The following is a 17949-nucleotide window of genomic DNA, read 5'->3' as shown; positions in this document are numbered from 1 at the left end:
TTAATCAGTGTGCACAACGTCGGTCATAAAAATTCCCTAGTTCAAATTGTGTCGCAAGTAAAATTGTCGCGGGATTCACGTAAAGTCAATAACGGAGTATACAAAACGTACATTTTTACAAAATGATTCGGAAACAAATTGATATTTACTTGGAGGCTCTTGCGGGCTACATTAACGACGACGACAAATTAGTAATTGTTATAGATAATTATTTAGCGATATTATAATACATTTAAATTACTGTCATTTGCTCTTGTTAACTTACAATTTAACCTAGCTTAGCCTAGAACATATTTTTATGTTTATTTTGCAGTTTGACATTCGTATTTCAATTCTAACGATATGAAACATTATTTCGTAGATCATATCGTCTTAAGTGCAATAAATGTTAAAGTGAGATTTATCTCACTCCAAGTTGTCTGCTCTTGTCACTGCTTTTTGACGTCATCCCTTCTTTCTGAAACATCATCTCATTTTTGATTATAAATATTTGTCAACAGGTTACTTACAAGTGGTTGAGCAAGGAGTTAGGCATCCACGTGAATTTGTCAAAGCAGCTGTTATTCGAGTACTGGGAAACTCAACGAGTGCAGAAAAATCATGTAATCAGTGCGACTTTCCTGCTCATGGGATACGTCAAGGAGCGAGAGATGCGAGTCGAGGTCGTCAAAGAGGATCATATGGCATCTGCCAAGGAGAAATTTGAACAAATAATATCCGAGCATATTTACAGCTTGCAAAAAACTCTCCCTGAGATAGAGCTACTCGCCATTACTGACAAAGGCGATTCTCAATTGAGCGCTGTCCACTCTTCTCAGTCTGTTCTCAGGTCTGATCATGAGATGGAAGTTCTTCGTTGGGGTAGCGCCTTGTTAGCGAATAAACAGATGAAAAACAATACTCAGATTACAGCTCCGAAAGTTCGGGCAAATGCGAATACCGAGTCAAAGCTTACTGATCAGGCCAAGAATGTCAAGGAGTCTGGTGCTAAATCGACCACAAATAAAACAGCAGCGGCTAATTCGAGTGCAAAAACACAGAAAACTGCCTTCAACAATTTCTTTGCTAAGGCCATAGATAAGCAAAGCAAGGAGAAGACATCTGTGAAAGGTGTGAAGAGTAAACCTGTTGCGTCAAGCAGTAGTTTGACAACTACTTCACCCCATAAGAATAACTGGTTCGAGGAGAAGAAGAAACCTATTAGTTCGGACAACAAGGAGGCAAAAGAAAATCCGGAGAATATTAACGATTCAAAAAAGCCTAAACTTAATGAAGACAAAGAAAAATCTCCGAAAACTAATTTACCGAAAAAGAATGCCTGGTTTGAAGCAAAGAAAAAGCCTCCAAGTACCAGCGACAAGGAAGTAAAAGTACAGGTGGAGAGTTGCAGCGATTCGAAAAAGGCCAACGTAGAAAAGTTTCAAGAAAAATCACCACAGACTGAAAAAGTTAGCAAACAAGAATCGGCGGTGAAAAATCTCAGCTTTGGGAAAACTGGCGATAAAAAAAAAGTAGCATCTTCTTCACGAGGAAAAAAACGCAAGACTTCTTCAAAGGGCGAGAATACTAATAAGAAACGAAAACGTATAGTTGTGATATCTAGTGACGAATCAAGCGATGACAGCGAGACTAGGGATGATATTGAGGAACCTGATAGTTCTGAAGAACCACCGCAAGTTGTTGAAAGAGTTAAAAGTTCTCCTTCGCCACCTCTGGTCAAGTGTGAAGGCGGGAGGCGCAAAGTTCGGAAATTGGTCGATAAAACGTTTGTCGATGAAGATGGGTATTTTGTCACTCAAAAAGAATACGTTTACGAAAGTTGTTCAGATAAGGAAGAGGAAATGCCGGTAGAGGCTGCAAAACCTTCTACCGCTGATGTTGCAGCAAAGACTGCAAACAAGCGGAAGCAAGTATCGCTGCTTAATTTCTTCAAGAAGTCGTAGTTAACTAATACGTGGAAAATGTAACTGTAATGATGAATTAAAATATTCATTGAATATATGCAAGTCATAGACGTGAACTATACTGTACATTACTGAATTTTAGCGGGAAAATATCAAATTACTTGCAATAAAGATAGAATATTTTTGATTCGTATTAAGGAAAGGAATAAGGAATTAGCGATGCTTTCTTTACAATCAAATTATAGAAACTTATAAATTTTACGTCTATTATATTTGTTTCTGTCGTAATCTTTTTTTTCCTGTTACCTGATCAAACTCCGTTTTTTTTTCTTTCTTATTTTTCACGAATCCAGAACGTAGGAGTTGTGCAATCAAAAGAACTGTACATACCGAAGAACAAATTTTTTATTTTTGTTAATAAATGCGCATGATATGTTTAGGTAGGGGTTTACAATAATATCGCGATATTTGAATGCGTGTAAAAGCCCGGCGTTGCATCTTCTGGTAAGCCGTTCTCACTGCTGCCAAATATAATAACTAAATTTCCCCAGAATTTCGCAAAAGGTAGTCCTTTCAATTTTTATAACAGACTATCAGAAGCAAGTGTTTCTGTTGTACAATTTATTTTACCTCTATTTAAACAGTTAGTTACAGAAGATAAGTATAACGGAGTATTACCCTTCATTTCGCCTCGTTAAATACTGAAAGTCTATAATTATTGAGGCCATTTGCAAGAAGGTAAGCAGTGCCAATATTGAAATCTGGCCACTTTAATAGTCAGTTTGGTTAGGTTTGAGATAGTTAATGTTTGTATCCAATATGCAATAAGTAATTAGGTTAAAGGTGACAGAAACTAGCGTTCGACCCATAATTGCCAGGATGAATGCGAGAAGGGAAACTGAAATATTTTATTTTCAGGTATCATGTCTGCACCGCCTCCTCACACAGACCGGGAATTAGATTTGAGTAATGCAGGACGAGGAGTATGGTTGGTTAAGGTTCCTAAATATATTGCGAACAAGTGGGAAAAGGCTTCCGGAGATATCGAAGTTGGCAAGCTGAAAATCACAAAGTTTGTTAAAAATGTTAAATTAACCGAAGATCGTTCACGATTGTAGAAATGACAATCATTCCATCGCTCCACACCCTCCCCTTGATCATGAGGGTTGTTTTATCCACAGAAATCCAGGGGCCAAAGCAGAAGTTTCTCTAAGACTTTCGGAAGCTGTTTTAGCTCTGAAGGAACGAGAGGAAGAGGAAATTCCAAAGGCACACAGGCTGGATGTAACTACTGTCACTCGTCAAATGCTGGGTGTATTTTCTCATGTCACACGTGAGTTTGAACAATTTTTGTGGCTGTACGCTTTTCTTTCAAAATCACTAAAACAATTAGCTAGTCTATTCCTATTTTGATCCTAGAATTGCTCAAAGTACGAAATAATAAATTAGGACAATGCAACATGCATTCTCTGGCTTGAATCTATGCATCTACTAAATTGTCTATTCCAATGATTTTTACAGCTGCTAGCACTTCGGATGCTATTGTTCCAGAGACTGAAAAACTTTACATGGAGGGTAGAATAGTGCAGAAACTTGAATGCCGCCCTTACGGTAAGTATGGGTGATTCAGAATCGTTGAACCTTGACTTTAGTGGCAAATTTTCAGAAAAGTTCAATAGATTGAAATATTCTTCCAATCTTCGACTGCGTTGTTAATTTAAATTCGAAATTACATTTTTAGCTGACAACTGCTACATGAAGCTTAAGTTGGAAAGCATAAAACGAGCATCGGTGCCTCAGAGGCAAGTTCAACAATTGGATAGGGTTGTACAGAATTTCAAACCTGTATCTGATCACAAACACAACGTAAGTTATGAATGTAATTGTTGAAGAATTTTACCGTGTTTTCTGTTTGTCTTTATTTGGAGATTTTATCTGCATTATTTTTACAGATCGAATATGCCGAAAAGAAGAAGGCTGAAGGCAAGAAGATGAGAGATGACAAAGACGCGGTATTAGAGATGCTATTTGCAGCATTTGAGAAACATCAGTACTACAATATTCGAGACCTTGCCAAAATCACCAAGCAGCCTATCGTAAGTTATGCCACAATCTTATAAAATTTTTTCGCAGACATATACGATTTTTCTGAGAATTGGGGAATTACACTTTTGCAATGATTCATGAAAAAATTGATTTACAGGTTTACTTGAAAGAAATTTTGAATGAAGTGTGCAATTACAACTTGAAGAACCCGCACAGAAATATGTGGGAATTGAAACCTGAGTATCGTCATTACAAGGATGATCAGAAGCCAGCGGCAACTGCCACAAAAGTTGATGACTCAGACGATGATTAGTACTTTGTTTTATATACTTTTTTAGAATGTTTGGACGATTTGCTGCCTGTGATTTGCTAGTTCAGATCTTGATTTACTGAGTTCACTGATTACAATCGATCAACTCATAGATCGATGCAATTTCTTAAATGGAAATTTATTTCATTCGTAAAGGCATTCCAGGAATAGCTTCGGTGAATTTAAGCAGAGTTTGTGAGATAGTAAAGTGATAAATCGCGTCCCCATGGAATAATTCTTCTATATCGACGCCAGGCAAAGAGAGAAAATAAAAGACTTTCTCTTGTCATAGGATCCAAATAATGGGGAAATTTGCGGAAATCCGCATTGGATGATTTGTAAATAGTGATATATTGTATTTATTTTTACATCAATCGTTTAGATGCGAAGAGAGAAGTTGAAGAAGCAAAGACTTTATCTCAGATGTAGATTTGTTCATATTGTTACTCGACATAAGTTTCATACGGAAATATTAAAGAGAATCTACAAATATAATGATGCGTAGGAGTAAAAAATATATCAAAACATAATGAAACGGTAATGCACTTCAAAAAAAAATTACATTACAGTATATTTAAACATATATATATATAAGATACAATTACACCAGCCATCATGCTCTGATTTATAGAAATCAAATCAAGGCTTCTGCTCATCCCAAAGCATAGGGAGACTGTCTGGCTGTCTGAAGAGTAAAGCTGCCTCTGGCACTGCAAAAATAATGTTAATCGCTCATTAGTTCCGAAGCTGTAATGGCAAAGCTCCGAAGTTTTTTTCTCTTTATTATAACTGGTTTGATCCTAATAATTCTCGGTGGACATACACAAGTATCCCCGCAGCTCTTTTCTGTACTAAACAAAGTTTTTCTACTCGTACTTACAATTTGTTAAAAACTCTACCACCCATGTACACTTCGTTGTGTCGCTCAAGTGCTTCCAGGTACATTGAACGTGTTCCTGTGGCACGGAAACCGGTCGGGTTCCTGATAGATTCTGCGAAGAAGTAATAGGCGCGGGAATGGGCGCAGCTCCCTGTAAAGGATAATGGGTTAGAGTGCTGCGATACGCGCAACGACAAACTCTCAACTTGTGCGAAACTTACCGACAAGGTCCAGTCCGCATCCAGGCTGACTGCTACCGCCGTTGGGGTAAAAATCGGTATCACCAATGGCATCCATGATGCCGAGAAGTCCTCCATTTGTGTGGATTATCTGAACATGGTCAGCGTCAGTTTGGTGAATTCGAGATCCAGCTCCAGCAGAGTTAAAAAGAGGAAGCGCTGGGTCGAGACCTGTGAAAATATTCGAGCAATGATGAGAAACGATTCCTTGTGTAAAGAAGACCGGATTTTCGAACGAGTTGAAGAATCTCATCTGCCTTTTACTCACCTATGACAGCGTCGATTGTGCCCTCAGCGTTGCGGGCAGCAATTCCAGACACGTGAGCACCTAGAGAGTGTCCAACAAGTTTCGTCGATGCTACGTTGAGGCCGGCGTTGGCGCTGAGGAAGTTGATCATCAGACTAACTCTGGCGGCAACACCTCTGACGCTTGATGAAGCACTCACGTAAAGAGCACCAGCAATGGAACTCCAATCGATCACAATCACGTTGTAGTCGCCTTCAGCTAGGTAGGCTGAGGATAAAAACGAGGAGATATGAACACAGATATGAACACAGGACTCAACGATGTGAAGTCAAATTACGTCTTAGAAAAAAAAATTTTTCTGTAATTCTTACAACCGGTGTGAACTTAGCATCCCCACCATCTCTATGTCAAAAACATGCTACAATTCTATTCACATCCAGATTAGTTCTATATTTCCTGATAAGTTTCAATAAAATTTCTGTTAATTTACCGTAAATAAAGGGTGCATAAAGGATGATACGCTAGCTTGGCGCTGTATCTTACAGCGTCTAAGCGAATTTCAATTATTCCAGCTGAATGGAATATTTTTTTTTTTTCATCCGTTTTTGGACAGTAGAGGATTCATCAGATAAATGTTCCATTCAGCTGGGATGATCGAAATCCGCTTAGATGCTGTAAGATACAACCCCAAGTTAATATTTCATTCCTTGTTCAGCCCTTTCTTAGGGGTAAATCAACAGAACTCTTATTGAAATGTATCAAGAACTACTCTGGATTCTAATATAACTACAGTTTGGTTTTGATAATAAGTTTACACCGGTTTCTTACCATCGCGGATGGTAATGCAGGCGTCTGAATTCTGGTTCGACCTCCATCCATGAGTGATAAATCGAGTCGGGCGAGAACTGCTCCAGTTACTACCACTGATGCTAGATACGGAGTTGAGAACCAAGAGCTGAGAATTCCTGGGGTTGTTACTGTGCAAAGAGAAGTCTGTAATTAGCTTGAGCTGGTCAGACGGCGCTTAAAAGTCAACAGAACTCTATTCTCACCGAGTAAAAAGATTGAATGTTATGGTTTCGACATTGCGAGAAAGGATGGAATCACTCGAATCAAAACCAGTCAGATCTTCACCCTTTTCCAGCAGGTCGATCAGTTGAGGAACTCCGTCTCCGTCAGGGAAATACATGTAGTCATGCTCAGGTTCAATCACCTCCCCAGCGTAAACTGTATTATTTTGATCAAATAATTAATTTTCGATGTAAACCAAGTGCCTCGAAATTGTTGGAAATGGTATGATGAAATAAATTCACGGCACTGTGAATGGATAATCGAGAAAAATCAAGTAATATTGAATGGTATCTTACCTGAGGCAGTAATCGCAAGAACAGCTATGAGCAGTAGCTTCATTTTTGCAACAAAAACTTGAATTGACCTGTTATTCGCAGAATACTGTACTTATAGTGCCAGCAATTATCGATTCGTGATTGATAATCAAAATAGATTTAAATCTGAGTTTCAATCCCCTTGTGGTTATTGATTAAGGCTCAATTACAACGTTCTTTCATCTAATCTAAAATGTGATAAAATCTAAACGTTTGATTTAGCCCATTTTGGTATTTTTGATTTAAAACAAACAAGATTATTATCTGGATGACAGTATTTATAGTAGTATACTGTATATATTCGGCTACTGATAAAACTTGTCAATCTACTCAGTTAGTTTTTGTAGTGTGTATATCGTTGCAACTGACTGAGATATTATCCTTATACAGTAGCGGTCGTAATTTTATTATCTAACAAAGCCAAAGTGCTGAATTGATCACGCCATTCGCCACTGTTAAATCGATCAATAAATTTTAATCCGTACAATGTTTTCGCATATTGTTACATCCTGTTTGTTGGCTTGATTGCTAAACTGGGATTTCTACTTCTTTAATTAATCAACTCAAACATGTTCAGTTTGACGACTTTTAATCAAACAATCAAAGTATTAAGAATTACAAGTCTATTACTGTGAAAGAATGTGTAATACTTCTTCAGGTGGAATACCAATGTCAGTATGCAGATGCAGAAATCTGTTGCAGATCAATTTTATAAATTTTCAGGAGACAATGGTTTCTAGCGACTCCATTCCAAAGTCAACTTTCTTTGTATTCTGGGACACAATATCAGTCTACAGGTCAATCTTAGAGCTTTTTAGAAAAGCAAAACACCTTTCAGAAACAGTTGGTGGTTTTTTTCAACGAGTTTTACGATTGATTGATTATCTGGTACCACCCATGACCCATACTCCAGATTTCAAATGATAACTACTTTACATTTGTTGAAAACAAAGCATTACATTAACTGCCAACGTGATTCCGATCGTACGATGTTTCTTATCGATGTATCTCAAGTTTCATTTGTAAATACAATGAAAGATAGGAATAACGATCAATATTCATTGTAAATTTTAGCATGGTGATAATTGTATATTCGCCCAGATGCTGACTATTCGTACCAAACAGACAAAGACAGACTAGAAATTAAACTAAAAATGATTTAGGTAAATGTTGGTTCATTTTTTTAAATGGTGGATAATTTGATTGAAAGAAAACTGTGAACGTAAGTGGGAGTGAATAATAGCTAAATTGCCTATAACATTCAGTAACTGTGATAAATACTGTATTTATTATCAGAACGATTAGGGAATCAGAAGTGTTGATTTGGGGTGCACAGACCATTGTTACAAAATAATATTATTCACATGACGCGGGTATATTTTTTTTTTTAGTTAGTCAGGCAATATCGTAGTCTTCTTCTTCTCTTTTTCTCTTCGACGAATCATCAGTTTCCATTTTTATTACAGACACAGGTTGACTTGATGAAATTTGAATCTTTGGCTTTCCAACAGCCGGTTTTCCTCCTGGAGCTCCAGCTCCAGCACCTGCCGAAATGTTTTTATCGCATGTTAGCATCAGCAGATAATAATGATGTATACAATATAGTTGAACAATCTTCAAAGATTAAATTCATTGACCGAAGATGCTTCTAAATTCATGAATTTAGTTTCCAGTAAAAATATGTTCTCTAAGTTTTGATTTACTCGCTTCACATTCCAAGGGTTTATTAATCAGTGGATAATTATCAAAATTTCAATGCATAGAACAATTACTGTATTAATACTTTATCACGTTGAAGTTAGTGACATTATTGTAAACTATGCATGTTAAGGAAAACCGTTATTTCGCTAATCTCGAATTGTCTGAAATTCAATAAAACGTATAATAAGCTAGACATGCTGATATTTTGATAATTTAACTCACAGTCATTTTAAAATTGGAAAATGGTGAAATTTTTTTTGTATAATGTTTCGTTAAGATATCGTTACTAACTTTAACCCCGTAATACTTTTTCATTTGTAAAAGGCTCAATCACTACAATTTTATATTCATTTACTGTTGAAGAATCATTTGCTAGTATTTTTCCTGAAAGGCTTTACAATCATTGAAGGAAGTTCCGAATGAGACTAGATAGATCGATCAACTCTACTGATATGCATGTGAAACTTGAGATAAATTCTCATATGGAAGGTAAAGAACAGAAATATTGGCAAGTAGGATGGGGTATTGGGGATGGAAAATTTATCGAGTATCTGCGAAATGATAAGTATTTAAATTATTAGTATGAATAGAATAGGAATGAAAATAATCTACAAATCCAATTTCCTCTACAAAAAAAGAAAACCTCTTTATATTTACCAGTAGTGAATTTGAACACAGGTTTTGGAATTGTTATAGCTTGGGTTCGAGCAACAGTAGCGAGAGTGCCAGGCCTCTTGACGATGGACAATCCAGTTTTGTTCGGTTCGATCTTGATCCTGGGTTGACCTCCGCTAAAATTATTTCCAACTATGGCATGTAACGGCTTACCAACGATCTTTTTGGTAGCGTTTTTCAGCTTATAGTTTGTGGCATTGAGGCAGTAACGATCGGGCGGAAGGCGCAGGCCATTGTTTGGCTTAACAAACGGTAACGGAATATTGTTCTTTGCTCTGGCTACATCCAGTAGTACGTCTCTGGGAGGCGGATTGGTGAACGAACGTTCTAACTGCATTTTTACAGCGAGTCTAACATCGTCTAAGTCAATGAACTTCTTCTTTGCATGGTTAGCATATATCCTGCTGTCGTCCAGGATACAGGTTACGTAACCTGAGAACAATTGTACGTAAAATTGTAATTCATTTTAATGAAACGATGAAAACAACGCGATACAAGAGAGGATATACTCACGATAAGTGAATTCGAGGAGTTGATTTATAACCTTTGGCTCGTAGTCAGTGATGCCCATGTCTTTCATTATTGACATTATAACTTGCGCGTCTTTTGGTACATGTTTAATCTGGCTCATTGATTTCGGCTTATCTGCCATATTTCGTGTTCTTCCTTCGACTTTAAATTCATAAAATATCAAACTTGGTCGCTGCTTCTAAATTAGGTTAACTGACCCTGTCGAACCATTAATACAAAAACATTGTGTTTTCTCTGAAGTCGGCTAGTTTTTGGAACGGTGGATTTTGATGGAACTGCGGAAAACTCGATAGTAGTTCGATATTTTTAAATTCGATACCTCGATATTCGTTTGTCTTCCCGTTTTGATTACTATTGTTCAGCACTATTACGGATTTACGGCATAGTTCAGTGGACTTAAATGAAAACTAAATTAGCTCAAGCGACCCTTTCAACCTTTCTATGGTCATAAATACTATATAAATACAAAAAACATTCAGTTTTATGTGAAGTTGGCTTGTTTTTGAAAAGGTGTATTTTGATGGTAGACTGCGTAAAAACTCGAGACCAGTTCCATATTTTAAAATTCAATACTTCGATATTCGTTCGTTCTACCGTTTTGATTACGGCTGTTCACCGCTATTACGGATTAACGGCATAGTTCAATGGACTGGAATGAAAACTAAATTAGGTCAAGTGACTCTGTCACCCTTTCTATAATCATAAATAACGTATAAATACATAAAAATTGAGTTTTATATCGGGTTGGCTGCTTTTTGGAAAGGTGGATTTTGATGTTGAGACTGCGGGATATTCCAGAGCTGTTCGATATTTTGAAATACGATACCTCGACACTCGCTTGTTACCATAGCGGATGATTACGGATTTGCGGCATAGTTCAGTAGACTTGATCCGCGTCAAGTCGTTGTACGTTTTTCGTCTCCTGAACAATTGCGTTAAATCGTAAGATTCGCCTAAAACAACATGAACATCACGTCAGCAGGTGAATAAAACGGTTTTCCCTCATTCCGGCAACGAAAATTTTCAACTGTCGACAAAAATACAGGACATTGAAGTTTTTCGAAAGCCGGCTACGCTCGTGTGCAAGTCACTGTTTTCAGTCATGACATGATTTGCAAGCCTTGTCACACCTAACCTATAATATATGGATAAAAATATGTTGACAACACTCGATTTTCATTGTTCATATTTATTTTACAGCGGGAATAATTTCCCTACTGGAAGAGCCGATGCCTGAGCTGAAAGTGTTCGCTCTGAAAAAACTAGATCTCATTGTGGACGAATTTTGGCCAGAGATATCCGAGGCGATTGAAAAAATGTACGTGTCACAGTACTTATTTATTTTTAAAAATCTGTATGTGTGTTACTTGAGTCGTCTTTAAAGATTAAGAAGCAAAATTGCTATAATAATAATTATGAGGCGTCGTTTAACTTATCTACAGCGAAATATTGCACGAAGACAAGGGATTTAATCAGCATGAGCTGGCAGCGCTCGTAGCCAGCAAGGTTTACTACCACCTTGGAAGTTTCGAGGATTCTCTGACTTATGCTCTTGGCGCTGGCGAGCTATTCGATGTTAACGCTCGCAATGAGTATGTCGACACAACGATCGGTGAGTTGAAACTAGTCCAAATTGCTGCTACTGGTTTGTTCTGCATCAATTAGTTTAGCCAATAGAGAATTTCACTTCAACAATTAATGCTAGTCATAAAATTGTATTGAAAACTATCGTTTTATGGACTTGAATTACAGATGCGAAAAGTCCATCCAAAAATTTGCTTATTCAGATTAATTTTAAATCAAGGTCTTTGACCTGTGACTCCTATAATTGAACTTATCATTTTTTTTTTTTTGATAACTGACGACGCCAATTGAAAAAACTGTTTTTTTTACACAAAAAGATATAGGACGCAAATTCCTACAAATCAAAACTCATGTATCTATAATTTATTCCATTATTAATTTATTAATCATGGTACGAGAATTTGAAATTTACCTGTTTTTCAACATCTATAACTGTTAGATAAAATTATCTTTTTGAGTCGCGTTTTCTGAAGGTTGTACATGAAAGTCAAATCTTTGTAAATACGATTTGGTTAAATTTTCTGCAGTAAAAATCATCAATTTTTGTCCAGTAATCAACAGTTTTTTGCTTAAAATAAGTGGAATCTATGTTATCGTTTTTCTCAACAGATGCAAATATCCAGAATGATATTTGAGAATATGTTTTTAATGAAATGTAACCAATATATGCCGTGACGTTAGTATAGCTATGTGTCTTTGGGCAGTAGAGAGAGGGAAATGGTTTTCCTTTTTTTGATACTAAACATTTGCTAAGAAGGTTTGTAAAAATCGCTTCACGATTTATGATTTCCTTTTATCTCACGTGATTTTCGTCTCTATTGACTGGACTAAATAAAGGTCTTATCAAATTAATACATCAAAACAAATTTTCTCTTTCCAGCCAAGTGCATTGACTTTTACACTCAGCAGCGTATTCAGGAAGTTGAAGGAAAGTCTGCGGTATCTAGCAAGGCCATTGATCCGCGTTTGGAGGGAATCGTGAATCGGATGTTCCAGCGATGTTTGGATGACGGTCAGTACCGCCAGGCGCTAGGTCTTGCTCTGGAGACTCGGAGGATGGACATTTTTGAAGCTGCTATCATGCAATCTGTAAGTATTTATGAAAGAATGTTACGAAAATCTTTGAGGCCCGCGTTTGAACGCCAGATTAGTTTCTTTTCTTACATTTCTAGGACGACGTTGCGGGCATGCTGTCCTACGCTTTTCAAGTCGCTATGAGCCTCATTCAGAATCGGGGATTCCGCAACACGGTGCTCAGGTGTCTCGTGAGCCTCTATCGGAACCTGGGAACTCCCGACTACGTCAACATGTGTCAGTGTTTGATCTTTCTTGACGATCCGCTAGCTGTTGCCGAACTTCTTGATAGATTGAGCAAAGGTTCACAGGAGTTTTCGTTGATGGCTTATCAGATCGCTTTCGATCTATATGAATCTGCGACTCAGCAATTCCTTGGACGTGTTCTTCAGGCGTTAAGAGCAACTGCCCCGATTCCTGCTGCGCTTATGGTCAAACCTATTATAAAACCTGCCGTTAAAGCTACTGCCGAAATACCGGCCGATTCTCCGGCTACCGAGACCGAACCAAATGGGATTACTGCTGATGAAACTCCTCAGCGCAGCATAGAAAGTTTGGTAAGTCCAACCGAGGTCTTGCTATACATTTATGACGGTAAAGTTGTGTAATAGATGTTCAGGATTTCAAGAAATCTTAAAAAATTTGATTAATTATTTGATTGTTAAAGTAGTCGAGTTACTGTCGTACATCAAATTTCAAAGTAGTTAATCATCTGCTGTTTTAAAACCCAGTTTTGAGCGAGTATGGGTTAAAATCTGCTATTCAAATGTTGGTAACACTACAAATTTGTTTTTACATTACGCAGAGTGCCCAGGAGCGGGAGCAGCAGGAGCGTGTGGATGCGCTGTCGAGTATTTTGGGCGGTGAGGTGTCGATAGATTTGCATCTACAATTTTTAATTCGCAGCAATCATACCGATATGCTGATTCTCAAGAACACGAAAGATGCTATACGCGTTTCGATTTGCCACACTGCGACCGTGATAGCGAATGCCTTCATGCACTCCGGCACGACAAGCGATCAATTCCTTCGGTAAGTGAATTTCCATAAATAATCTACGAATAACATAGGATGGATGTGATCAATCGCTGGACAAGATTGAAGTGTGTAACGTTAGCTTAGCAAAACCTTAAGAAAAATCTCATTAATTTTCAATTTCAATGTACCTATGAAGAAGTTAATTTTGAGTAGAAGTATTTCTTCATTTACAATGGTTGACGCAAAATTACGCAATTTTAAAATTGTGAGGTTAAAAGTTTTCCCAGAGTTGAATTTTCACGTTAACGATACTAACTTCAACCTCACACCTTTGGTTGCAACACTCACCTGAAGTTTCTGACTTGCTTACTCGTTTTCAGTGACAACTTGGAGTGGTTGGCTCGCGCCACAAATTGGGCCAAGTTAACAGCCACGGCGTCATTGGGTGTTATACACAGAGGCCATGAACAGGAAGCTCTGGCTTTGATGCAGTCTTATTTACCACGTGAGACTGGCGCCGGTGCCGGATACTCGGAAGGAGGTGGACTCTACGCGTTGGGATTAATTCATGCCAACCATGGAGCAACCATCACTGATTATCTCCTCGGCCAGCTGAAGGATGCACAAAATGAAGTAAGATTTTTGTTCAAATGACTAACTAGTCATATTATCATAGGGTTTTAAATTTCTTAGCTGAATTTGTAAAGATTTCAGCATATAAAACTGACAAAAAATACAGCAATGACCGCGATAAAAATGTTCGTTTTGATTTGAAAACCAGGCTTATATGAATAAATGCTAATTTATTGCAATGTTTATTTATATTTTCGAGCTTTTTACCTGAATTTTAAATGAATCGACGTTTTTAGTTTAGAAATATGGGTTATTTGTGTTCTCACATTATATTCTATTACCAATAGGTACATTCTTTTTACCAAGACGAAGGCTGAGAATCAGTTCTAATTGATTCTATTCACACATTTACACGTATAATACCAGTTACATAATTCTTTTTCAAGAATAATCACCACTCTAATGTACAAGTGCAAAAAAAGAGAGTTCTGTGAATCTAACGAATTGTATTTTATTGCAAAGATGGTGCGTCACGGCGGCTGCCTTGGACTTGGACTTGCGGCGATGGGTTCCCACAGACAAGACGTCTACGAACAGCTTAAGTTCAATCTGTATCAAGACGACGCTGTGACTGGCGAAGCTGCTGGTATCGCCATGGGGATGGTTATGCTTGGCTCAAAGTCTACTCAGGCTATCCACGACATGGTGGTGGTGAGTGTTCGAGCAATAACTTTATACTATTGGAACCGAGGGTAAAATTAAATCAGGATTGATTAGAACGAATTTTAATCTTTGTGAAATGCTTCAGAGAACATTCAACAAATACGTTAAATTTTTTGGACATCTTTAGACAGCCGTACCTAGCCCCCCGTTTGATCTATAGATTCATAACTCGATTCATTTCTAAGATTGTCCATAATGAAACATATACGAGGTATTCGAGGTATACGAGGTAGAAACTTTTACGCGTAATCTTCTTTCGTAATGTCAATACGAAGCTAAATTCTGTTTCCTTCCGTTTTGACGTTTGCCCAAAATTTTGCTCATCTCGAGTAATGATCAATCCACCGAACTCCTAATCAATTTATTCGATTTTTTTTTTATTATGCTCCTTGTGTTTAGGAACAAACAGATCGAGTTTGACATTAACAAAAACTTTGAGTTCATTTTCATGAGATGTTTTCGGTGTTTTCAGAAATCACGGTGCAGGTTTAATAATTGGATTCGCGAATAACGGCGAACAGCCGAAGTGCTCGATTCTCAAGGGAGTCTCTATTCTGTCCCCTCTTTTTACCTCCATTCTTTCCGTTCTTTCCGTTCTTTCTATCCTTATCCATAATGGCATCCCCATTGGGTTTAACATCCCGTAAAGTCGTGATACAAAGAATAACCGTTTTCCCGTTCGTTTTTTTCCACGTCTCGTTTCTGCATCGTGAAGGTAGAAAAGGTTTTATATAGTTATAATACAAATATGTTGAAGAATTTCTTGACCTTATCTTTAATTATGTGTAGACTTTCTCGGTTTCGAAGGTCAATAAAGGAGGGAAGTCGAAATTTTTTTACGTTCTGATCCTTCTCAGAACATAGATTAGATGTTGATCATAATTTTAATATTAATAATACAACGCCGCGAAAAGAAATATAAAGAAAACATTAGTCTTGGAAATGTGCAACATCGTTTGTGACAAAAATACTGTCAATCTCAAATCAGACACTGAATCCGCCATGATGATCGATTAGTGATCCACTTTCATCTTTCGCTTTCTTCCATCAGGTAGTTACGACATTCGATTGTTTGCGTCATTATTGTTTAATAATTCTTTAATTGTTGGCTAAATAATGCCGCCAAAAGAATCTGATAAAACTTAGCTCTCCTTCATTGTTGGTAAGCTTTTAAATTTAGCAAATTATTGATTACATTGGATGTGAGTGTTAACAATAATCTTGTCATTCACTAAATGATGGATGACTTGGCCGCTATTTGGCTTTGATTGATTGATGGATACCACCGATTTGCTATGAATTGGTAACTCGAATTTTTCTTTTTTTCTTTTGTTTTCCATTCTTTTTGAAAAATTTCACCGCGGTTTTTCGCGTATCCAATGTAAGTTTGCTCGTATTCAATTTATAGAACAATATTTATCTATAACTAAATTCCTTTCTTTATCTCAATCAATAAACAATATTTTACTTTTCCGAGGAGGTCCCTCGTCAGGGCCAGAACGAGAATAAATGTTGACCCCCCCCTCCCATTATTGACCTTCGGCACAGAGAAAGTTTACAATTAATATATACGTACACATAAGAAAGTACCAAAAACGTTAAAGATTCCGAATATATAAGTTTACTCTGGTCTTTGCTTTCCGACCGTTTCAGTAACTCTGAATAAATCCCCCCGTCCAGTACCTCGTGTGTTTCAAAAAATAATTTTTACTGCTACGTCTTTTTTTTTGTATTATATAACACAAAATTGGATCATTCAATGATTAGAAAAAAAAAAAAGGAAAGAAAACAATCTCCTCACAAACATTACAATTCAATAAAGTTGCGTTGTTTGTATAATATTGTATTTCATTGCCGTCTCTGGAGAATACATGCGTAACGATGAAAATGATGACGATATAAACGAAGAGGATAGGGTGGTATAAAATATGAAGAATATATAGCGTATAAGGTATTTATGAGGTAGGGCCTTTTTCACGCGGGCGTAATTTATTCTTGTCATATCAACCAGGCGAATTTCCCGGTCGGTGTCAGATATTCGCAAAGGGTACGATCCGCCCTGTAACCGTGGCATATGTCGCGAATATATATCTCTGACAAATGGACCGTTTTCAAACGATCCATTGGCTTCTCCTTTTCGTCCCATCTGCTATTTGCCATTTTTACCATCATCATTATTGTTATTATTATTCTGCGGAAAAAAACATAGAAATAGGAAGAAATTGATTCTTGTTTTTTTGTTTTTCTTTTTCTTTTCCTTTTTTTTTGCGGCTCTTTCTCGGTCGTCGAACTGATCAATAAAATACGTACGGCAAGTTTTCTTTTTTTTTTTTTTTTTATTCCGCCAACATTGTAGAAACAGTTTTGACTTCGTCGAAGTTAGTATCCCCCCCTTTTTTTTATCGTTAATATATCACATTGTTTTGATGCACCGACGTTCCGAACGAACTTCATTCTCGTTTAGCGATACATTGATCAAATGTTCCTAATTGAATCGAAAAAATGCGGAAAATGAAAAATCCTCTGATGCATGCAGCGTAGTGCAAAAACAAAAAAAAAAAAAAAAAACAAAAAACAAAAGGAAAACGTGCACCGAGAGGAAAATTGAGAGAATTCTGGCCAGCGTCCAACAGGGTTTTACGTCTATAGTTAGATCAAGCGTAGGCAGCAGGACGTGCATCGTCCTCGTCGAAAAGTCCGTGTCTGCTAAACTAGAGGGTCGGCAAATTCATCGATTCATTACTTTATCGATTTTCGATATCAGAGAGGCAACCAGTAAGGGAAGAGGAGAATCCGCGTTTCTACTTTATACGTAAATAATAGAGCGTCTACATGTTCGAAAACTTTTCGCCTACGCGAGTAGCTAAATTGTACACCTATTTTGCGACGCACCGAAAGCTCCGCCCCAAAAGCAAAAAGTTACCGAAAGCTCGCCGTATTTTATCGAGTATAAGCCGACGGACTAGAAATCGACGATCGATAATCGGGTCTTGTAACTTGTTACTTTCGATCTATTAGATTTAACCCCAAGCCTTTATACTGTTTGATTTCGGGTTTCGAGGAGATTGGTTTACCCAAAAATCGATACTTTTCATTAAT

At 37.3% G+C, this 17949-nt stretch overlaps 5 protein-coding genes across 6 annotated transcripts in view; 3 read left to right on the top strand and 2 right to left on the bottom strand.

Annotated features, from left to right (window-relative positions):
* The first annotated feature begins 33 nt into the window (after window positions 1–33).
* Window positions 34–2001, top strand: LOC124177687 (DNA polymerase delta subunit 3-like). The gene is made up of 2 exons (XM_046560327.1): window positions 34–191; window positions 501–2001. The coding sequence occupies exons 1-2, from the start codon at window positions 123–125 to the stop codon at window positions 1941–1943; spliced, it is 1512 nt and encodes a 503-aa protein (XP_046416283.1). The 5' UTR covers window positions 34–122; the 3' UTR covers window positions 1944–2001.
* Window positions 2002–2468: 467 nt separating this feature from the next.
* LOC124178093 (general transcription factor IIF subunit 2) lies at window positions 2469–4808 on the top strand. Of its 2 annotated transcripts, none has more exons than XM_046561239.1 (7): window positions 2469–2642; window positions 2823–2976; window positions 3086–3237; window positions 3426–3515; window positions 3646–3770; window positions 3857–4000; window positions 4108–4808. In XM_046561239.1, exons 2-7 carry the CDS (start codon window positions 2828–2830, stop codon window positions 4261–4263), a joined length of 816 nt encoding a protein of 271 aa, XP_046417195.1. In that variant the 5' UTR covers window positions 2469–2642; window positions 2823–2827; the 3' UTR covers window positions 4264–4808. The 2 variants fall into 2 exon arrangements, with proteins under 2 accessions (XP_046417195.1, XP_046417196.1); XM_046561240.1 differs by lacking the exon at window positions 2469–2642 and adding an exon at window positions 2688–2747.
* A 2-nt stretch (window positions 4809–4810) lies between these two features.
* LOC124178089 (phospholipase A1 VesT1.02-like) lies at window positions 4811–7189 on the bottom strand. The gene is made up of 7 exons (XM_046561235.1): window positions 6994–7189; window positions 6679–6853; window positions 6455–6603; window positions 5648–5893; window positions 5362–5550; window positions 5141–5291; window positions 4811–4970 (listed from the first exon to the last, which is right to left on the bottom strand). The coding sequence occupies exons 1-7, from the start codon at window positions 7034–7036 to the stop codon at window positions 4913–4915; spliced, it is 1011 nt and encodes a 336-aa protein (XP_046417191.1). The 5' UTR covers window positions 7037–7189; the 3' UTR covers window positions 4811–4912.
* An 888-nt stretch (window positions 7190–8077) lies between these two features.
* Window positions 8078–10201, bottom strand: LOC124178094 (transcription initiation factor TFIID subunit 9). The gene is made up of 3 exons (XM_046561242.1): window positions 9901–10201; window positions 9370–9819; window positions 8078–8555 (listed from the first exon to the last, which is right to left on the bottom strand). Exons 1-3 carry the CDS (start codon window positions 10037–10039, stop codon window positions 8407–8409), a joined length of 738 nt encoding a protein of 245 aa, XP_046417198.1. The 5' UTR covers window positions 10040–10201; the 3' UTR covers window positions 8078–8406.
* Window positions 10202–10757: 556 nt separating this feature from the next.
* LOC124178083 (26S proteasome non-ATPase regulatory subunit 1) overlaps window positions 10758–17949 on the top strand; it is a 65292-nt gene continuing 58100 nt past the window's right edge. The window contains exons 1-8 of the mRNA XM_046561224.1: window positions 10758–10900; window positions 11119–11236; window positions 11361–11530; window positions 12383–12591; window positions 12675–13133; window positions 13382–13608; window positions 13935–14187; window positions 14650–14838. Of these exons, the coding sequence (XP_046417180.1) occupies window positions 10882–10900; window positions 11119–11236; window positions 11361–11530; window positions 12383–12591; window positions 12675–13133; window positions 13382–13608; window positions 13935–14187; window positions 14650–14838 (1644 nt within the window). The 5' untranslated portion in view covers window positions 10758–10881. The remainder of the gene's footprint in view (window positions 10901–11118; window positions 11237–11360; window positions 11531–12382; window positions 12592–12674; window positions 13134–13381; window positions 13609–13934; window positions 14188–14649; window positions 14839–17949) is intronic.

The sequence above is a fragment of the Neodiprion fabricii genome, chromosome 3 (genome assembly GCF_021155785.1).
Source record: "Neodiprion fabricii isolate iyNeoFabr1 chromosome 3, iyNeoFabr1.1, whole genome shotgun sequence".
In the NCBI taxonomy this organism is placed as follows: domain Eukaryota; kingdom Metazoa; phylum Arthropoda; class Insecta; order Hymenoptera; family Diprionidae; genus Neodiprion; species Neodiprion fabricii.
The sequence above is the reverse complement of the archived record's forward strand: the minus strand, read 5'-3'. Positions and strand labels throughout refer to the sequence as shown.

Bases quoted from the DNA above. Each gene is read 5' to 3' on its own strand.
- LOC124177687 (XM_046560327.1), top strand. From the start codon at position 123: ATGATTCGGAAACAAATTGATATTTACTTGGAGGCTCTTGCGGGCTAC. The intron at 192-500 runs GTAATTGTTATA...ATTTGTCAACAG, and splicing joins TTAACGACGACGACAAATTA to GTTACTTACAAGTGGTTGAG.
- LOC124178093 (XM_046561239.1), top strand. From the start codon at position 2,828: ATGTCTGCACCGCCTCCTCACACAGACCGGGAATTAGATTTGAGTAAT. The intron at 3,516-3,645 runs GTAAGTATGGGT...TTACATTTTTAG, and splicing joins ACTTGAATGCCGCCCTTACG to CTGACAACTGCTACATGAAG. The intron at 3,771-3,856 runs GTAAGTTATGAA...TTATTTTTACAG, and splicing joins TATCTGATCACAAACACAAC to ATCGAATATGCCGAAAAGAA.
- LOC124178089 (XM_046561235.1), bottom strand. From the start codon at position 7,036: ATGAAGCTACTGCTCATAGCTGTTCTTGCGATTACTGCCTCAG. The intron at 5,894-6,454 runs GTAAGAAACCGG...TTTTATCCTCAG, and splicing joins CTGCATTACCATCCGCGATG to CCTACCTAGCTGAAGGCGAC. The intron at 5,551-5,647 runs GTGAGTAAAAGG...ATATTTTCACAG, and splicing joins CACAATCGACGCTGTCATAG to GTCTCGACCCAGCGCTTCCT.
- LOC124178094 (XM_046561242.1), bottom strand. From the start codon at position 10,039: ATGGCAGATAAGCCGAAATCAATGAGCCAGATTAAACATGTACCAAAA. The intron at 9,820-9,900 runs GTGAGTATATCC...AATTGTTCTCAG, and splicing joins ACTCCTCGAATTCACTTATC to GTTACGTAACCTGTATCCTG. The intron at 8,556-9,369 runs GTAAATATAAAG...ACATTTCGGCAG, and splicing joins TGTGTTCAAATTCACTACTG to GTGCTGGAGCTGGAGCTCCA.